We start from the raw sequence: 20,931 nt of genomic DNA on the forward strand, positions 1-20,931 counted from the left end.
ATAATGAAAGTGGGGATTCAAGTACTTGAGTACAAGTACTTGCAGAGGTTTGTCGGCGAGTCCTTCACCAAAGTTAGAAATGCATGAAGCTGGGACGTGTGGGTGGAGTAGTCACAGGACGCCCACATCAGGATCACCACACCCAGCCCAGTGCACCAATGCTGGTGCAAGAGTTCGTTTTCCACCTATTTTACATGTCAAATTACAGTACTGCAGTACTCGGGGTACTACACAGCCTGTGAGAACAGCTGTGCGATGTTCCTGTGGTTCTGCAGAGGGCTTTGTCAAGCCTGGGAAATGAAGTGATCACTAGGTACAGCGTCTTAGCTCAGCCGTGGAGGCAAAGACATATGGATGTTTACCCACCGTAGTGGGGAAAAGCAGCATGGTACTACACAGTCAAGTTTTACTATTACTAACAGATTATCATTCATCTATCGTTACCATGATGAAACTAGAGGCCCCAAAAAGGACATGGCCACTGTCACATCACAATGTTTGCTTTATGTCTCACAAGCAGAACAACAGCAAGCTGCAGATATCAAGGAGACGCCCACTAGTGCATTCAGAAATGTTCTACACATGCAAAGAGGCTCCCTGTCTTTACAGCGTCCTTCGCTGGTTTAAGACATTCATGTGCACAGTCTGCCCGTGCTTCTAGGGATGCAGCGCATTCATACAAAGCAGCTGAATGGTCTGTTTGACTTTGTATGCACACCAGCCCCACAACGAGGGGAGTTTTTAAGCTTTTCGCGCACTGAAATGATCATCAGGCCAATATTGGATCTGCTTATGAACAGGAATCAAAGGTGTGAAACTCTCCTTTGCAAAATAAATCCAGATTTCTAAATAAAGCGTTATGGTGTTAAACACACACATTTAGTGTAGATACAGTAAAACACATGCCAACAGCAGGCTAAGAGGCAGAATGAATAAAGAAAGTAAAACTACGCCTTTGTGTCTTTACATTCACAGGAACTAGAGTTCACATGACTCATAAATATGCTTATATAAAATTCAATTCCCATTAGGATGAACTAACAACTTAATACTACCACACTGTATGCAAACCCTCTGTATGCTCACGCTGGACCATTTGTTGGATTCACTGGGTTAAAAATTTATTTTCACCCTCACGTGGAAAATATAAATAAGAAAAGTTAAGATATGTTAATTGCATCATAAGCAGAGAGTACAAACACAGAACAGAGGACAGACAGGGAGATGGGAAAGAGGGAGGCAGATGCTGGAGCAAGCAGCAGCAGGCCACAGAAGGGAGGTGAAGTAGAGGATGAAAAGAATAAAGTGGCATTTAGTTTGCTGGGGCCCACCTTCAGATCTAGATACTCCAGGTCCTTCTTCAGTTGTATGTAAGTATCATCAGCCTTTAAATGAGCAGTGGAGAGATAAATATTTGAAATGAAGCTGCAAAGTATAATGGGTGACCAGATGATTCCTAAGGCCTCTACTTGTTGTGCGGGCTTTATCAACTAACTTTAATTAACTCGAACTCAATTACAGTTTCCTTCTACCTCTGTTTTTTTACATTTGCAGCGAGAAAGAGGCTGAACTGTAATTAAGTATCTGCGTGATACTTGAACTGGTTTAATGCCTCGTGTTTGACCTCTTACACAACTGTGCAGCGCAGGACGTGTGCATGACATGTGGTTGAACCGAGCGGCTGTACATCTTCATAAACACGGGGAATGACAAGAGAATGGCTGGATGTCAGACTCTGGGCGCGGCTGTCGTTACTGAACACCAGCGCAGCTCCACTGTGGTCTGCTGGTCCTACAGCCACACGCTGTTTTCATCAACAGGCCCCAAATAGAGACTAATGGCTGCTTCAGAACGGTCACAACAAAGGACTTACAGAACACAGGGATGTGGACACAAATGGGGCAGCGCTGGTCACACGGTGTGTGCGGCTGTGCAGGGTTATATGTTTATCTGTCACACAAAGGCAACATGCTTTGGATGAGACAAGCGTCTGCCAGCGTCTATTCAGTAACACGATGATACCTGTGACGAGCTAATGCATATCAAAAAGGCAAATCTGAACAGTGTGAGGAGCAGTAGGGCTCATGGAAAATGGTTGAATGAACAAGAAAAACCAAGCAGTACCAACAGGCTGCACGTTATCATGGAATGGCAGGAGCGGGATGTGTGGGACTGGCTGGGGAGAGGAGGCCACAATGCACTGGGAGGGGTTGCAGTGAGCTGGACGGGACATTTAGGGAAGCGCGAGGGCCCCTGACCTGCATGTTGGGGCCCAGGAGGCCGTTGTGCTGGTGATTCTGCAGTTGAGCGAACGCGTCGCTGGGGCTACGCACACCTGCCAAGTTGGCCTGGTGTCTCCGGAGCTGAATGAGGAGCAGAGTCAGCTCCTCTGGCTGCAGCCAGGCCCGGGGTTTGGGGGCCGAGGGGCCAGTGACAGGGCAGAGGGATGAGAGAAGATATTTGAGAAGCATGCGGGCAGTACAGTGGCTGAGAGAGCCGGCTGCTACAGAGGCCTGTAGGTTCAGCCTTCAGACGGCACTGGAGAGGTAACAGCTAGAACTCATTGTGTTATTAAAGATCATGAGAGCTGAGAACAATAAAACACATCCACTGCACTGAAACTGAACCAAAGTTTTAGGTTCTAGCTTCTACATGTGGGCCCAGTCATGGGGTTCTCCTGCAGCCTGAGGAGATGCTAGGCTTCTAACAAGCTAAAGCAAACTCTCATAATGAGCTAAGTTACATGTGCATGTGATAAAGGAGATGATACCGTTTTGCCGTGTAGGCTGGGTGCACTGACGGTGTGTGTGATGTAGCCCATGGCAGGCATGGACCTTCTCTCTAGTTGGGAAGTCTGTGGAAAAACAAAATTCGTTAACTTGTTATTACAGAGTCCAATCAAACAGAATTCCTAATCCAATGAGCAACCTTTAAAAGGGCTGAAGACACAGACAGACTCTCTATCACACGGAATCAAAGTTAAAACATTGCCTGCAAGTGTGCAAACAAATTCGACTACCCAGCAGATTTATTTTTTCATCTATCCCTTTCTCCCTTTCATCGCTCGTCCTCTTATTCGAAACAAGGTGTGCCCCGAGTTCCAGACGCCGCGGGGCTCGGAGAGATTTGACGTTTTTGCTTAACACACAGAATTAGCGAAAACGCGGGCCCACTCCCGAACCTTAAAAGGACACAAACAACAAGAGATTTAATTAACTACACATAAATTATACTAAACCTGCTTTCTTAAAATAACATTTGTTTGCTACTAGCAAGAGAAGCACTGTAAGCCATTCCCTTTGAGATTCCCATGCCACCATTTTTTTGCTGTATAATAGGTTTTTTATTTAAATGCGAGATCAGAAGAAAGAGACCGCTGCTGATGTTTGAGATACAGTAGAGATGTTTATAGGGTGCTGAGGAGCCCTGGGCAAATTGGATCAGCTGCTAATAAAATATACTCCTTAATGATATTCCAGGGAGGTTCGCCGATTGCTATTACTTAAGCCAGAGAGCACAATCAGCCTTAAAGATGCTGGGTGCAACAAAACCGCAAAAGTTCATCGCCAACTAAGTGGAGTTTCCCATAAACATTTCTCCAAAGTCACTGTGGCTCCTTTTGTTAAAAACCTACGCTCCTCGACGGGATTCGCTATAATTGGGTGTCACTTTATTTACGGCCCTAATTAGCGTCCTGACACCGGGTGGAACGGCGGAGGATTCTGTTTACTTGCGCGAGGCCGGCGGCTCGGCTGTGGGGCCTGTGTGTGCGCGGGCGAGCGCGGCCAGGCTCCGCAGAGCCAGCGTTTCTCATGTGGAGGGTGTGGCGGGGAGACGGCGCAGGGTGTGGAGGCCGGGACGGCGGCGCTGTCTGCGCGCGGCCACGGCCGCGGCGCAGCGGCCGCCTCCCGCTCACACGCGCTCCGCCGCCGCCACCTGAGGACGCCGCCTGGGCGTGGACTGTGTGAATGGGAGCAGGGTTCGCCTTCCCACGGCGCCGGCGTGAGCTCACAACATCACTTAAGCGAACATCAACAGACACCTCGCACCCACGAGCCAGCGGCTCCCGTGAGAATGAGGCCTTTGTTGTTTTGTCTGGCTTCATGTGAATGAGCGATTTTTTACTCGGGTCCCACGGCAATGACAGACTCCCTACAATGACTGTGTGCGTTATTACAGCGTTAAAGCGCAGATGAATTCACCCCAACTTCATCGAGGGCGGGGCTTCCATCTGTCCAAGCATCAGCTGCACTATACTACCCTGTGGGGAACTATCACAACATGTGTTGGGCAACGGGCAGCACTGAAATAATACAGCTTGACAAATGTCTTGTTGGTTCACTGATGTGAGGAGCTGCTGCACCAGAGCGGGACGGTGCCTACCTGGGACAGATGGGCACAGATGTGACCAGGGGAGCTGGACCGGGTGCTGTCCCCAGGTGCCGCCTCGTCCGGGGGCCGGACCGTGCGTCTGTCCGAGGGGGTGTGTGGCCGGCGGGGGGAAGGGGGCTTGAAGGCGGCGGGCACCGGCGGTGGGACCTCGCACGGGGAGGGCGGCACCGAGATGGAGCGCGGCATCTCCACGGTGACCCGGAAGGAGGACGCGTCGGCGAAGCCGGGCCCGGCGTACATGGGGGCGGTGGGGCTGCCGTGGCGGAACTGCTGCCGCTGCTGCCACTCGTACAGCTGCCACACCATGCCCTCCTTGGTGGCCACGCGCTCGTCGCTGGACATGCGGAAGTGGCTGAGCCGGTCGTGGGCGTACTTGTAGTCGCTGGGCAGGTTGCAGGGGGCCGGTGGGGAGCTGCTGCCTGACGGGAGGCGGGGAGACTTTGGCAACGACTGATAGGCGGCGTCCGCTGTGCTGGCTTTGGGCTTTAAGGGGGGCGTCCGCCGTGGGAGGTTGTACTCAGCAGAGGGAGCACTGACAGAAAAACACATGTTGGTAACAGTAAGCAATTCAAATGGACTATTCTCAATATTACCACTAGAGGGCGCCGTTCGCCCATTTAGTTGCCAGCATTCGTGCTTCTGCTGTGTGACATCAAGCTCACCCTTTTGTTGGGTCTCTTTTTTGAACTTTGACCCACTGCTCCACCTGAGCCAGCGTGTTCTTTCTCTGCACGTGTTTTTCACTGTCAGCCTGCGAGGCCAAACCCCGCGGATAAGCCAGATTCCCGTTTGGTTCTGGCAGCAGAGACACTTGAATTACAGGCTGCTGTCCGTTCTTATGGGCGGCGCCGTCAGGGTCTGGAGAGAGTCTGTCTGCCTTGTCCTCCGTGGCCGAGCGGCCGGGTCTCCCGTGGACCTCGAACCCGAACCTGGCCTCGTCTCCTGGGGCCAGTCGGACACAGTTATCCTGAGGTTCCTGTCTGTCTGGCCGGCGGAGGCTCTCCGGCTGATATGAGCTCTGGCTGACGTGGACGTGGTTGGTTTGTGGGACAGCCTGCTGTGCCACCTTCTCTGTTTTCTCCACCTCTCTGTGAAAACGTGAGAGGATAGAAAGAGTTGATGTATCTGGTTAATTGTTCCTGTGGTTCCTGTGAGTACAGTATGCAGAGCTTGTTCAGCCTGTCAATTATAGTGAAGAACAGTTATGTGATGACAGATGATAAACACACCAGACAAATCATCTTTATGACAATTAAGATTAATTAACAAAGAATGTGATCAAACTCTTTTATAGAATTATAAAAAGCCACAGTAGAAAAGGAAGAGGTGAGTGGAAGAACATTGATGACAGTCAAGAGATCACTCATTATTGCTTCAACATTGTTAGTGTCAGTTCATTTCAGGGGTCCTGGATGTGACTGTCATATGGAACTTGGGGCTTGGTGTATGGACTCACCTTGGCCACTAGGTGGACTTGTTGTACAAGCTATTAAACCTATGCAGACCATCCAGCTGCAGAATGCATTAAATGCAGTGGGGAACGCATTTACCACAGACACAGCTGTCACATGCTATCAGTTGCAGACTGTTTCTGCCTTTAAATGCAAATATTCTCTAAGAGAATGCACTGTGATTACTGGTGTAGACACATTCTGCAGTGGCAGGCCTCTAGTGTATTGTCTCAGCTGCGGCCACCTTAATCTATTTCAGACTCAAATGCATCAAGCTGTAAACACACACACACACACACACACACACACACACACACACACACACACACACACACACACACACACACACACACGCACGCACGCACGCACGCACACACACACACACACACACACACACACACACACACACACACACACACACACACACACACACACACACACACACACACACGTTACTGCCCCAGAACAAATGGAACAGACTGCAGCTGCTGTGGAGAACTGCTTTTAAAATAAGCTCAATGAAAGTAGAAAAATGGAGTAAATTTATTTTTATTAGAGCAGACACCAGATCAACAGTGTAGCTGATGGTTTAAAACTTTCGGGCTGAAAGGCTGAGTTCTCCTGTAAGCTATCAGTTCAAGACCCAACGAGATGCTTTGTGCCAGCAGACGTCCAACCATGGGGAGAAATGACTTTACTCTATAGAGCGAGACCAACCTCTTTATAGTGTGACTCTGCTGCATCAGCGCAGCCTGGTTCATGGCCCGGATCCAGCCATTCATGTCCTCCTGTGTGTCCGCACTGAAGTAATATGTCCGCATCCCGCAGTGTTCCGCCTGTGAGCCAATCACAGAGTTCTTATTGTAAATGTAGGAGCGCATTCCTGTGTGGCTCGCCTATCAAGCAGAGAGATTAAGAGAGAGAGAGAGAGAGGAGAACCGATTTCAGAACTTCTTCCTGAAAAGATGAAGAAGAAACAACCTCCAGTGAGGCCGATGAGTGGAAAACGCTGCTCGTTTCTCCACTGGGAGTGACAGCTGTCATCGCAGCGAGATTAAAGTAAACAGCATCACTGAAAATATCTGGGAGGGAGCAAAGTACTGCAGCAGGAATAATGTAAACTGTGCTGTTGCTACTAGCAAGAACAGGGAAAACGCAGGTTACAGTGGGTTTCGCAACAGCACAGAAGTCTGGCAGCAGCTGCAGCATCAACCACACACACTCTTGTGTGACTCTTTATCACACTTGATAAATGCTGGCCTCACTTTAGTTCAATCTGTCCTCAGATGTACAATGTGCACATCAACTCCTTGATGCACACAACATCAGGAACCTTCAGTATTGTTTTGCATTACATTGGCCTGATCACAACACATTCATACTATACGAGTAAATACAGCAAAACATCCAGCAGCTTCAACATAGATAATGTGTAACTGTGTATGTTCTGTAAAACAATACAACACAAATGCAAAAAGGTCAAATTAATGATGGAAACTACCATTTACTCCAATGCAATGAAATTAGGGAAGAGTGTGGAAAGAATGATGATGATGATGATGAAAACAGCCTGACCAGACAAATACCAGAGCCGCTGCACACACACTGTATTTGTGTGTATTTGTGCTAAGTTCAGGACACACCGAAGGCGTCGGTCTCTGGCATTGTCCAAAAACGGCTGCCGTTGATGACATGATGTGCACACACGATGAGACTTTGATGCACATGTAGAAATGTGCATGCAGCGTGTGGTGGCGGGACACAAAAGCAAACGGGCTGAGGATGGCGATCCACGGATGAGGCCAAAGTGAAACCAAATACCTAGTCATGCAAGACAGGAAGCCTGCGTGATTCAGGATGGCCGCCCGCAGAGAGCAGTACTCACTCCGCCCGCGCGCGCGCACACACACCGGGTCACGATGGGGGGGCAATTGACCAACGGGGAATGAGAGAAACACAGTGAGATGAGCAAAAGTAGGAGAACAGAAAACAACAGGAAGTTACCGCAGGTCAGTGCTGACTCGGCAAGAACAGAAATGAGTCTGGCTGTGGTCTTGTGGCAGTCATCACAGAAGCGAGAATGAGGAACAGTGGGAGCTTTAATACTTTATCATCACATGACAGCTCAGTACTTCAAGGAAGGTAAAAATATTCGTAAGTGCACTTCAGAGTGTATTTAAAATGTTTCATATTATTTTTAATATTTAAAATGACATTAAAAATTCAAAATAAAATGTTACATTTTCAATATTTACTTCAAGTACTTAACCGACTTTCCTAAACTACCCTGCTGCAACTTCTTACTAAAAAGTATGAATAATAATCATATTATCGGGATTTACTCATAGCACGATAGCGTAGCATCATGCACTTTGTTATTGTGATTTTGTTTCTCCAACAGCAAAAACAGTATAATTGTCATCAGCTGATAACCATTATGCCTCCACGTCTAGACCGTAATTTCTTACGTCATCAGAGGGCAGCACAGGCTCTAGTCTGTAATTCCCCATAAATGTCAGCAGCTCCAACAGTCCGGTGAGCAGCAGCAGCAGACGTATGCTGAGCTCTGACGGCCTCACTTAGCAGAGACTGAAACGCGCCTCAGACGCAGGTAATGAAATCTCCTGTTTTTCAATGCATGATGGCTCCAGGAGCGCTGAGAGGGGAATAAAGATCTCTTAAAGACAAGTGCTGCGGCTCCTTCCAGTTAATCTTACACATTCTCCGCTGCAGGTGGCGGGAGGAGGCGGCGAACAGGCTGAATGTATAATTAATTTTCCCAGGTGAGCAATTATGCAAACGCCATTGTGTGCAATATGATCTTCAAAACGCTGCGCTGGTGTATTACCATACAAGCAGAAATATCCATTTAACACAAACGCGTGTCTAGGAACAGGCATTTACAAAGAGACTCCCAGAACAGAAAGCCCGAAGAGCGCGGAGCGGGGACGACTGCGGCAGAAAACCGCGGAGCCACCGTGGCGCATCAGACATTCAGGCACTATTGTTCTTTGCAGTAAGCTCTGGATAAGAGTCCTGCTGGAACCACCACACATAAATCCCTTTGCTCTGCTCTGGCAGAATTCACAGAGGGGGCACAAGAAAAGCACTTTGCCGCATGCGAGGAAAAGTTCAGTCACACACTTTCAAGTAAAACAAATGACACAATTAGCAAACAGTGGCTGCTTCAGGTACTGTATAATAAGCTGCGTTACGGGACCTTTATAATTCAGTGAAGGAACAAAGCTCTTACACTGAGGTCTGCACCGCTGGAGCTCCTTCAACACTGGTGGGACTACAACACCTGAATATAACATAGTATAATATCAGAGCACGCTTGCGTCTGCTCTGCCTTCAATGGAAGTGCTATCATAAATATATGATCGCAGTTCCAGCGCACAATGTTCTTTTCTGCCTCAGTTTAAGAAACATGTAAACTAACTTTAACAATATCGGACAAACATCTTAAATGCTAGTGCAGCCATACAGTAATACTGAATAATAGAACACATATTATTTGAAACTAGTAAAACAACCAGGGAGTTTGTGCAATAGGGTTTACCTTGAAAGCATATTTGCGGTTTATGTGGTCGTCGGGCTCAACTGGTGCAATAACGTAACTGGGAAGAGGGATGCTACCGAGCACAGTTTCCTCACGGCTGTCTGTGAAGCAAAGGCACACGTGTACACACACACACACACACACACACACACACACACACATAGACGCACGTTACGAGACGCTTCCAAAACAACAACCCTTAATCCTGCTAAAATCTTTTACGATGTTTACAGCCAGCAGCAGATTTATGAACAGCTGGAAAATTAGAGAGGCATAATTCATGGGTGACTCTTGCCTGGATGGAGCCATGTGGCAGCATGTGACACAAGGTGGCATGTGGCCTATATATTATTCAGAATGATTAATGGAGAAGACGAGGTACAGTACAGTAGATGCTATTGCAGCACAAGCAAACGATAACATCCTGTAATTAACACTCACACTAACGAGCTCATGGTCTTAATCAAACTTCCACAAAAAAGGTTTTGATTGATTTTATAATAATTCAAAACTATTTCAAAACAATGTTTTCTGTAAAATCCAGCTATACTTTGCAGTGACTCACCTTTGTAGTAAAACAAGCAATAGTCTGACAAAACAAACCACTTCCGTTTCCACAGTCGCATTCCAGAGCTGTCCTGCAGGTGAAGGGGCGACACAGAGTATTTGGAAATGCTCTTCACGAAAACTTTTCTTTTACACAGTTATTTCATGTCTTTATCAAAAAGGCTAGTTTGGGGTAGAAAACTGTTTGGTCTGTGGCTGTTACAGTATCAAACAAGTTTTAGAACTGGTCATAATGACCTAAAATGGTGTCATATAGATGAGCTGAACTGTGTTTTTATGTAGCTCACAAAGACTATAGCTGACGTATAAGTACGTGAAGTATAGTTTTCCAAAGTCCACAGTGTATTTTACTGTAAGTTAGTTCGCCAGCACTTTGTTCAACGCGAGGAGGGGCTGCAGTTCACCTGTTTGTAGAGCCATCCTCTCACCACCACTGGGATGTTGAGGTTTCTTTTAATGGAGTGGTCCCTCTTGCCAAAACTGTGTATTTTCCCTGTGACCCTGGATCCCTGCACAATGCAAAGAAACATACAGTACAAACATAACAGCGGTGTGTATTATTTTACAGCTTCGTTCTTTGAAAGAAAAGTCTCCTGGATCTCTGTGTAACAGCCATTATGAAAAGGGGGAATATGAACTCCTGTCATAGTCTCATTTATAGGGTGCATTTTTAAATGATCGTTTCAGACCAGGCATCCTAATGAATAAGATCAATCCAGTTGGCTAAAATAAAACTGAACCAACAAAATCTGTGTTGTTGTTGCTCATCAAAATGATCTAATGAACACACCTATCATTCCAACAATGCATTGGTTTAAACATTAAATATCAGCAGCTTCCTCAGAGAACACATATCTCCACTGATTAATGTAATTTTAGGTGTGGCATGTTCCGTATTCAGTGGAAAAATGTCCATGATCACAGTGGAAACAACAGCCTCTCACAAAAATACATTCTGTCCACCACACCCCTGTTCAGTCCCACAGGATGTGAAACAGAGTGATAACATGCTGCAAGATGAATCTGCCTGATCCAGTCTGTCTGATACTCTAATACTACTAATAGAGTATGACTAAAGCAGACAAACTCGAGAAGCTGGACCCTCACAGAAGTGAAACTCACCTTTGACCCCGAGGCGACGTCCACCGCTGCTGAGGTCACAGCCTTGGTGGACTCTGCGACCATGCTGGGGGATCGCTGACCGGCCAGTGACTTGGACATACGGGACTCTAACCTGCAGAAGGCATGGCAGCGACGCACAGTGAACTGCAGTGGATTTGAGCTTCTCAAACTCGGGGCCTGTCGGGAAACGGAGCGCGGCCCTGCTGAGCTTTCAGCGGTGCTGTAGAGGATATGACAGTTTCCTGACACGGCCCCGCGGCCTCTCGCGGCCAATGGAGAGAGCTTAGCATTCTACTGTATCACCATCCTTTACTACTACTAATGCAAAGAGAACTTACACAACTACAGGGAAATGTGAACCAAATAATAACAATACCACTGTAACAACCTCCTTATTACTTTACAGTAGCTAACTTAAGTAACTTAGTGTATGAGAACTGTTTCATCCTGAAGTCAAGTACATGAAACTTGAATGTAAATGTAAAAAGTGAAATCAGAAGAACTGACTTCATAATGGAGCTTGGAGCCATGTGGGCCAGCATCTCAAGTAGGGAGGCAGCTACTTTCCTCTCTGGATGTCACATTGTATTAGTTTCCTGTGACTTATCCAGGTTACTGCAGTGTAAATGACACACATCCAAGATAATGGGTGAAAGAATCGTTTTCATCTCCCAAGGTCTGACCATTTCTGAGGAATAACAACAACACTAATACCAGTCATAGCACATCCTCTAAGCCTCCTGTTACTGTCCCTGACACTGGTAAGTGATTCAGTGTGGACCTGCCCTTTCCAGACGACACCACCATCTGTTTACACAAGCTGGCGGCTGGTTCTGGGGCCCCAGGGTCAGTGCATCACACGCCAATAGCCACTTCCTATGTTTATTGAAAGTCGGTGGAGCCTCTGCAACACTTTAGAGGCTCCTCCGCAGATAATCGGCGGCTGACGTGCGGTTACAACAAGCACATTGTTTCTGGTGGCAGCGGGGACTTTACAGCGTGAAACAGGGCGTGACCTGGCTCTCCAACGCGACCCTTGTTCTGTCACACTACACCGGAGCGGGAGAAAAGGCCGCCCGATACGGCACAGCTGTGAGCCAGAGGCGCGAGATAAAAGAGACATCACCGCGGAACCAAACTTACAGTATCCGCGCTCAAAGCCTGGAGCGCCGCCAGCGTTTCCTGCGAGATTATTCCCCTCGTAAGGGCCTCGGCCGTTTTATGGGAGCTTTCGCTGTTTACCGCCGCTGTCACTGGAACAGTTCCGCGGGAAATTTGCGGCAGCGCGCGGTGGAGGGGGATATTTCACATCAAGTAGTGTAGAAGGGAGAAGGACGTGAAATTAAATTTCTCCTTATTTCTCTTGATGCGATAAATCCGTTCCGGTGGTGGGAAGAGGCTTGATGAATTAGTAATGTATGATGATCTATAACAAAGTCGAAGCTTCCAGGCCGGCAGGGTCCCCCGGAGCTCTTCTTTCTTTTCTGTCCTTAATCCAATATGGATCTCCAGGAAAAACCCTGAGGTTCTCACCGCGGAGCGTCAGCGGCTCGTGAAGGAAAACTGCTCCCTATTCACATCGCGTTATACACAGAATGAAATGAACACAGGATTTCCAGCAAAGTCGAGAATGTGAGGCACAAACGCAGGAAATGAAGTCAGTTCAAGTACTGTGCATATGAAAAATCAAAATAGCTTTAAAGCGCAGTGGAATTTTATTCAAGGTTAAGTCTTAGACTAAAAAAAAACAGCCTTCACCTACTGTAGTATGTGTGATACTGTATATGTAGAAGCCTTCTATTATAATAAGCAGCAAAGCTCTTTTTAAATACATGCTTGACTGGTTTTCCCGACCTTGTGTTGCTCATTAGATGTCACGCTCTAAAACCTGGTTCTATTCTTACTATAACAAGCTTCAGGAGATTAGGACTGAAATTTCAAACCATCAAAGCCGCTGTGTTATTCTTGAAGTGGTGCGGCCACAACTGCAATGCTCCTTGATGGCGAACAAAGCCGAGGCTCAACGCAACCGAACTGGGGATAATGGAGACGAATGGCAGGGGAGGATGCAGCGTGATCACAATGAGTTTAGCGTAGCGTTAGCAGAGCAGCTTCTGGAGGTCACACGCTGGACGCTCAGGCCTTTGCTATGAGTGATCAAAGTGATTCAATGCGATCAGACACCTGCTGTCTCCAAGCTCGACGGGACGAGAGTCACACATGGAACAATTCAAATTCTCCAGGCATGATTGTGAAATGTCCGAGAAACTGGGAGAAACTGCTGAAATGGAGCAGAGTGAACTTCTTCCTGCAATAAAGCCAACATTAGCATCATGTGTGTGACTGATACTGTAAGACATAACTCCAGAACCTATACCTCCCAGTCTACTTCAGGGCTCCTGCTGCTTGACCTTGAAGTCACCTATAATGTCAATCTGAACATCAGAACATCACTCTGAGGAAGACAAACAGCCGCTCACCTGTCTTGTAGTGTGTATTCTGTGTTTTCAGGGGAAATCTGTCCTGTCACAGGATGCCGAAATGATGTAGCCCTCAGGTTGTGGCTGCAGGACAGAGGGAGATGGAGAGGAGACAACAGAGTGAGTATCGGGTCATTAATCACACTCCCGCCCCATCACGTCCCCGTGCGCCGCTGCTTCCGAGCTCGTGTTTTGGCTTCTGCTAGACGTTACATCAAAGCCACATGAAGTTTCTAAGCTTTCAATGATGCCTCAGTCAGCAGTAAAAAAAATCTATGGTAGCACTGCAGCCGGGTCAGGAGCCACAGCTCATATTCTTTTACACAAACTGTGGGGCTCAGCACTCCCCCTCGTCCAGCTCACTAGGCTTTATTGATTTCAATTAGATGGGACCATTCATTGCTTTAACTAGAGCATAAATGCATGTAACTGTCACAGGGCCGAATAAGGAACCAACAAGTGTCCAATGGCGCCGGATGTTGAGAGGATTGAAATATTACTGTTTCTCTTTCTGATTATAGGTGCTTGGGTACAGTTTATTCTGCAGTTTTAATCCTTTCATTCATAGTCTGTCAAGTTCCTAACTCCACATGTGGTCAAATACATTTACAAAAGCATACAGTACATATGACTTTGCTTATGGGTAATTTAAAAAGTATTTTTTACATAATATTTCAAAACGCATTGATTGATCTCATCCAGTTTTTAACTGTCATTTATTTGTTTTACCCTTCACTTTTCCCAGTCTTCACTCTTCTCCTTTTTAGATCTGGATCTTTATTGAGGTGTAATGCGTCACCAATAAGAACAGAGAATGGAATATTGTGCTTTCAGGTCTGTTGTTTATACTGTGCAGGGGTTCGAAAATATTATGCATTAGATTAAATGCTGCTGTGGAAAGGCTAAATAAACATAGACACAACACAGATAAGCAAAGAGTTGAGGTAAACACAATTACATTACCGCCACCAAAGGCAGCCATGGTGTTCAGTGCAAAGGTTCATCACTATCAACGCGCGGGATGATAGAACAACAAACACAAAGTGGATGCAGCAAAAGGGGGGAGAACGCCGGAGCGGCGAGGAAAGATTTATGAGGTGACGTTTCAGAGAGGTGCAGAGAGCGGTGACCACGAGTGATGCATGGAAAAACCACATCGCATCTACCGTAAACGCTGCATACGAGCAGCCGCTGCTCACGTGTGCCTCCACGAGCGCACGCTCCGACCCGCCGACGCAGGCTCGACCCGCAGAGCAGCGCTGGCCGCGGACGGCACTGCAGCAGCCCCCTGTTCATTAACACGCTGCATTCTTTGAGGCTTTTGTTTTAGCCGCATTACTTCTGAACTATTTGCCACGGAATTTGCAGCATCCCCAGCCTGTGCACAAACACTGCAGCACACTGGATCTATTTGTTTGCTGAAAACCCGCTTTCATCAACACTTTTGACAACGGCGTCCCGAAGGGCGCGGAGAAGTCCTGCTGCAGATGAGCTACTGTAGCACACAGCTCTGTAGATTGTGAGAGGAGAGGCAGCTTTGTTGTTGCTGCAGCTCAGAGCAGGGCGCCAGGGGTCATAAGAGGATTCTGTGTAGTAACTTCCAATATTGATTTTTATCATATACGTCCATTCAAGGTATCAAATCCTCCAAATAAAGTTGCTTTCTGCTGAAGTGTATATTTACAGCGTTTTGCACATCGAGTAAAATGCAGTTTGGGCATATATTAAGTTAGTCTTTAAATTAATGTTTATTCTGAATAAAATTCAAGTACGTGTGTTTTGAATCAGCACAGTGCAATAGAGTCACAGGTTAGGCACTGCCTCACACCGCAGGCAGCTCAAGAGCTCCTGCCTCCATCATCTCTGCTCAGGAGACGCAAGAGGTCATTTCTCAATGCAGCAGTAATCATATGTGCATCACACTGTAAACAGACTGACTTCTGTCCTACTGTAGCTGAGAACAGAAGCGGGTGTCAGTCAAAAACTACCGTATGTGACCAAGGAGCACCACATTATGCCTTACAGCCTCAAAAGAGCAAAAACCCATCTAAAAAAAGGTTTAATCCAGTTTCCTAAGAGAAATGTGCAGAACTAGCAGCAGATCTTACAAGAATATGCTTTTCCTGCAAAACCTAAAGGCCATGTTTCAGTCCAAACCCATTTAAAGCCAAGCAAGAGCTAGAGAGACTCGGAACTGGGAACACCCAAAAAAAACAACACCTCTTCCTCTTTGGTTTATACCAACACACACAGGATCTTCACAGTTTCCATCTTCAAGAAATACCCTCCAAACACGCTGCTCTCCCCGATGTGCCTACTCTCTGCTCGTTACTTACTATGCTCGGTAGAAGCATGCACAGTGGAGACGACCTCACCTGCTGTGAGCGAGTGAATCATTGGGATTCAGTTAGACTCACTGCTGTGCTGCAGGTCACGGAAATCCTGTCTGCATTATTGTGTCAGGTGGAAGATGCAGAGAGGGTCTCTCGTAGCAGCTGGCATCTGCAAATAGCAGAGTAAAGTGGAGGTGGCGGGGTGAGAGGAGGAGGGGGAGCTCTTTACCTCCACATTATCCTGTTCAAGCGTGCTGAGAGTTCCGTCCCACGGATGGATGGGGGAGATCTTACTCCCTCCCATCGGGGGAATACCTCAGCAGCTCAGATCCTCCTCCCTTTCTATTTCCTACCTTCCCCTTTTTGTTTCTCACTAATAAAGGACCTCTTATATATCAGAGATGTCTGTTGAGGAGCATTTGAAACATCAATGTTGGTGTCATCCGACCCTCAGCATTGCAACTAAATTAATAATGAGAAGACAGGATGGTCCCGTTTGTCTTTCTTCTCAGTAAGTGAGGCAACAATATAACAATATAAGCTTCATTCTATAATGCTAATTATATGCTCTAGCTTTGACGCTAACATCAGTAATCAATGAGGTGGACAGTGAGTCCTTAGCAAAAGTGAGCAAACCTGCCAAAACTGAAGCAACCTCCCAGTTTAACAGTAATGTTGACCTGTGACCCTCACTAATCCAGAGGAATGCAACCCAGAGGAGCAGGTGGTACCGACATAATCCAGGCGTGTGGGAAATATGAAAGATAAAGGTCTGACATTAATGCACTGCCTAATCTCTTTATGTATTCTGCATTCCGTGGCTATCTTTTGAATTTCAATACTTTCATACAGAGTTAAATAACCCAAAGACAAGCACCTAAAGTGGCCAGGAATAGTTTCTCGTCATGCAATTTTGATTGAAGTATTAATGTGAAATCAGACGTCTCAAGAGGAGAAGATGAGAGTGCTTGTGTTTCTGTTCTATTTCTCCTTCTTTTACTCCTTCTTGAAAAATAATTCATTGACCAGTGGAAACTATTAACACTGGGATACAGCAACTTTGTTAGAGATCACAGAATGCAGATGATCAATATGCAATCAGAACTGAGTCCAGCTAAACAGGAACTCATCTCTCCAGTTATATACTAGCCTGTGTTTGGTCTCACAATTAACTTTGGCTCTGAGTGAAGGGACAAACAGATCAATGCCCTGCCAAATCTAGTGATCACTGTAGAACAAACTGCAGCAATCATTTCATGCAGCTGGGATCCTGCTCCATCCTCCATTTCCAGACTCATTCAATTAGCTGTAAAGGATATATCAATAATATGACTGATTAGAACAAACACGATCTGAATAAGCTCAGTTAGAGAAAGGCTGCAGGTCGGATGAGGTGCCATGAACCAATGCTGAACTCTGCAATGGCAGCCCCTTGTGTGTGTATGTGTGTGTACAACGCAGACAGTGTGACAGGACATTACACTGTGCGACAGAGATATCATGGAGCTCCTAACACACTCGGGCCTAGCAGGCAAAATTAATTAAGCCCTAATAAGAGTGGTTTGTGCACAGCATCCACACGCAGGGAGCCATTAGGCAGATAAGCAGTCTGTGGGGGGATTTTCACCTGTTGACTGACCTTTATCAGTTTCACTGCAGAGCACTGCAGCAGTCACACTCAGCTTCATTTCCCTGACATTTATGGGGAAATTATGGAGACAGCCTCTCCGAGATTGTACAGTGATTCAATATGGAAATGAGGGAAGCCAACCGAACACATCACACCTGTCTTCCCCTGTCATTGAACTCACTGACTGCCCATCATCATCATCATCATCATCATCATCATCATCATCATCATCATCATCATCATCATCATCATCATCATCATCATCCTTGTTTACAGCTTCAAGCTGAGTTGACAGTATAAAACACTAAACACACCCCTGTGTCTATGCATGCATGCAAAGCAGTCTGACACAGTATGAAGGAAAAGCCTCTGGTCCGAAATCTGCTTTTATGGAGCTCGCAGTCATCCACCGAACCACTCGAGCAACACTCGGCACAAACAGACTCAAACAGGCCCGGCGCCGAACAGCAGCAGGTGCAAAGACTCGCCAGTTTCTGAACCACTGTCAGACACCGTCGGGTTTTGGCAGGAAGTGAAAGAGCTTTCATCTTATTAACATTCAACAAGCGCACACTGACACAGCACATTTCAGTCCAGTCACAATGGTCCTTTAGGCCACGCTCTACCCAAACATAAGAAAAGCAACTGCTAATTGCATTGCAAGAGTCTGTGTTGGTTCAATTATGCAGAATTCATCTTCAGGGAAATGCTCTACAGTCTAGTTCCATAGAGGAAAACCCTGCTCTGAGTGAATATGTAAGATCTCGTTCCTCTTTCTGTGGGAACTGAATAAATCTTTTGCCAAAGACAGGTATCAGTTACATCTCATTACAATACAATGCAATGTCTGCAGTAGATATGTTCCAGCTCCGAGAGCACAGAGTGATATTCAAAGAGGCCTTGCAAACAAACAAGCAAACAAGCAAGCAAACAAACAAACCCTATATCCATAAATTGTACAGAAGATTTGCTCTCACAATCTTAAAGTGTGCAAGCAAATGGCTGCAGATGAGAAAATGGCATTGGTGAATAATAAATGCATACAGATTAGCTGAACTGATATATGTTTATGAAGGGTGATTTGAGGTAAGTGATAAAATCAACGGTTGTTGCATCCAACCAACTATAATATGGCTTCCAGAAGCACTTATCTGCTGGATCAATAAAGACAGTGATATGCTGCAACAAAGAAAAAGGATTAAGACATTTTCTGGAGCATTACGATGGAGAATAAATCAGTGGAGCGTCCCTGCAGCGTTGTGTCAGTAGTTAAGGGCCGGTGGATTTATCCTGCACCGTCCTGACTGAATAATGACCCAGAGCAACCGGCAACTCAACCCCCCGGCTTCGTTTGTGTTCAAGAACTGTCAGAATATTAAATGTGTGAATGTCTAAGTGTGTTACGTGGAGGATGGTGTTTGATACTGGTGCTCAGGTAATCTATATTAAAGTAAACGAAGTCCTCCCTTCACAACCCAGCATTGGTGAAACTCCCCTTTATCTCCTAAAGTGCATAAATCAACCTGTGGGTTGGGTTTGGAGAACGCGCCATCTGCAGCAGCTTCTGCCTGGCGCTAAACACACTCACTTGTACAATCAATAATACTTTCACTGTTGCAACGCAGTATTCAACTCGATGTGAAGGGAGAGAATGACCGCATGAAAGCCAGATTTACATTTTTAACAGACCATGCTTTATTTAAAAAACAAACTTTTCCAGAGATTACAAAGAGTGTTTTTCACACGTGTGAAAAATAAAAAAAGTCATGCACCTAAAATGAACCTTGCAACACTCGTCGTATATTCTTCTACATGTACTGTATCTCAGGGCAGGAAAGAGCTGCAGGATAAATGATTAAGCAAGGCAATTACGTTTTATCATGACAAAGCATCACATGCCTGACTGTGCAAAGGAGAAATGAGAAGCGTATGAGTGGATGCTGAGGGCGTCAGCTGTGGCCCTTTCTTCTAAAATATCTAACAAACATACCCCCTAAAATGTGTAATCAGCGATGTCCTGACAGAAAACAAGGCAAATCCACCCTGAGCCTACAACAATGACAATAGCCAGTCCCTCTCTTCTCTCCTGCCAGCCTCACTCCCACTGTGATCTGCACTTCACTAGAGGAGACTCAAAGGCATTCTGCTCTTCAAAGGCACAGACACACCTCTACAATACGAACTTAAGCCTTATCAATACCCGTCGGAGCCAATCTTACATGAAGAGCTGCAGGAAAGCATAAGCAACGTGCCTAAAGACTAATGGGAAGTATCACAATGACCTCTGACCTTTGTTCTCCACTTGGGATAAGGCCAGTGATGCTGAAACCCTTATCATCTGAAAGACATTTTCACAACCACCAAACAAAATGGCCCTTTTTCGTCTATGAAGAATTATTTAAGCAAGTGTTCAGTACAGTACTATATCCAATCCGATATTTAATTTAACATTTGCCTGCGGCTCTATAGCCCTGAACTAGAGCATCTGCTTGGGTGTTTCGCACTGAGTTTCTAAAGCTAAACGCAAAGTCCAACCCACACTGCAAAGCCAAACACAGCTAATCGCTTCGCTGTGCAATGTAGGAGAGGAGGGGATGTGAAGTGCAAGGGAATGTTAAAGCCTAAATCTCAGGCAGGAGATACACGGAGGGTCTGGACACAGCTGTGGGAAGGAAACAGCTGTGATAGACTGGTGGCGGTGTTGTAGTGCTGCTCGTTTGTTGCCATCTGTAAGGTAAAAAAAACACACACCTTTCTGCAGTCACAAAGCACAACAGCTACAAACAACAAGCACAGTTAGATGATCTCCATTGGCAACAACACCACTAAGTTTCATGGACACCATTTGTCTTGTGTTGCGCAAATTGGTGGTGACTGATTAAACTTTTATTATATCCCCAAGATAGAGAGTAAAGTCATTTATTTGAATTTGACCGACTCACCCTTGAATCCCTCTAGGAAGCTGCACCCATGTGCAGAGAGCTTTAATGGCAAAATGATCATTGCACCGTCAGCAGAATAGAAATGAGCAAAACTTCCTATCCAAATCCAATACCCAAGAAAAAAAGTGGGAGAAGATTCATTCCACACTGCTTCACGTTAACCTCGCTGTCCTTTTCCACAAGCTTGTATCATCACATACTGTTAGTCCTCTCTTATTCTAGACTGAAGACTATCTGAGCTGAGAATGATATTAATCCTCCCAGGTCAACGACCTCCTGTACACGCCCCTTATTTCCATCCAATATTGAATATTTTCCTGAGCAACTGATCCAAAACATGCACCAGCACTGCATTTAACTCTGCAGCAAAAAGCACAAGCACAAAACAAGCAACAAATCTAAGTCTGAGAAGATATTTAGAGCCCAGCGCCGTGAGAAAAGCCAGATACTGG

The 20,931-nt window shown here is 46.1% G+C and overlaps 1 protein-coding gene and 1 long non-coding RNA gene across 16 annotated transcripts in view; one reads left to right on the plus strand and one right to left on the minus strand.

Moving 5' to 3' along the window:
• plekha7b (pleckstrin homology domain containing, family A member 7b) overlaps positions 1-20,931 on the minus strand; it is a 47,825-nt gene that overhangs the window by 13,419 nt on the left and 13,475 nt on the right. For 9 of the 15 annotated variants that reach the window (XM_029144242.3, XM_055507401.1, XM_029144253.3 and 6 more), the window contains 11 exons: positions 13,575-13,658; positions 11,095-11,206; positions 10,377-10,481; positions 9,971-10,043; positions 9,406-9,506; positions 6,561-6,739; positions 5,055-5,480; positions 4,384-4,924; positions 2,771-2,854; positions 2,259-2,393; positions 1,332-1,385 (listed from right to left, as the gene is read on the minus strand). In XM_029144242.3, coding sequence (XP_029000075.1) covers positions 1,332-1,385; positions 2,259-2,393; positions 2,771-2,854; positions 4,384-4,924; positions 5,055-5,480; positions 6,561-6,739; positions 9,406-9,506; positions 9,971-10,043; positions 10,377-10,481; positions 11,095-11,206; positions 13,575-13,658 — 1,894 coding nt within the window. Of the gene's footprint in view, positions 1-1,331; positions 1,386-2,258; positions 2,394-2,770; positions 2,855-4,383; positions 4,925-5,054; positions 5,481-6,560; positions 6,740-7,664; positions 8,323-9,405; positions 9,507-9,970; positions 10,044-10,376; positions 10,482-11,094; positions 11,207-13,574; positions 13,659-20,479; positions 20,681-20,931 lie in introns of those variants that run through there. The other 6 variants (XM_055507407.1, XM_029144248.3, XM_055507400.1 and 3 more) reach the window with 6 other exon arrangements.
• Positions 8,309-8,866, plus strand: LOC129603886 (uncharacterized). Its single transcript, XR_008694205.1, has 3 exons — positions 8,309-8,454; positions 8,577-8,626; positions 8,734-8,866. It is a non-coding gene; the product is annotated as an uncharacterized LOC129603886 (long non-coding RNA).

Source organism: Betta splendens, chromosome 3, assembly GCF_900634795.4.
Source record: "Betta splendens chromosome 3, fBetSpl5.4, whole genome shotgun sequence".
In the NCBI taxonomy this organism is placed as follows: Eukaryota; Metazoa; Chordata; class Actinopteri; order Anabantiformes; family Osphronemidae; genus Betta; species Betta splendens.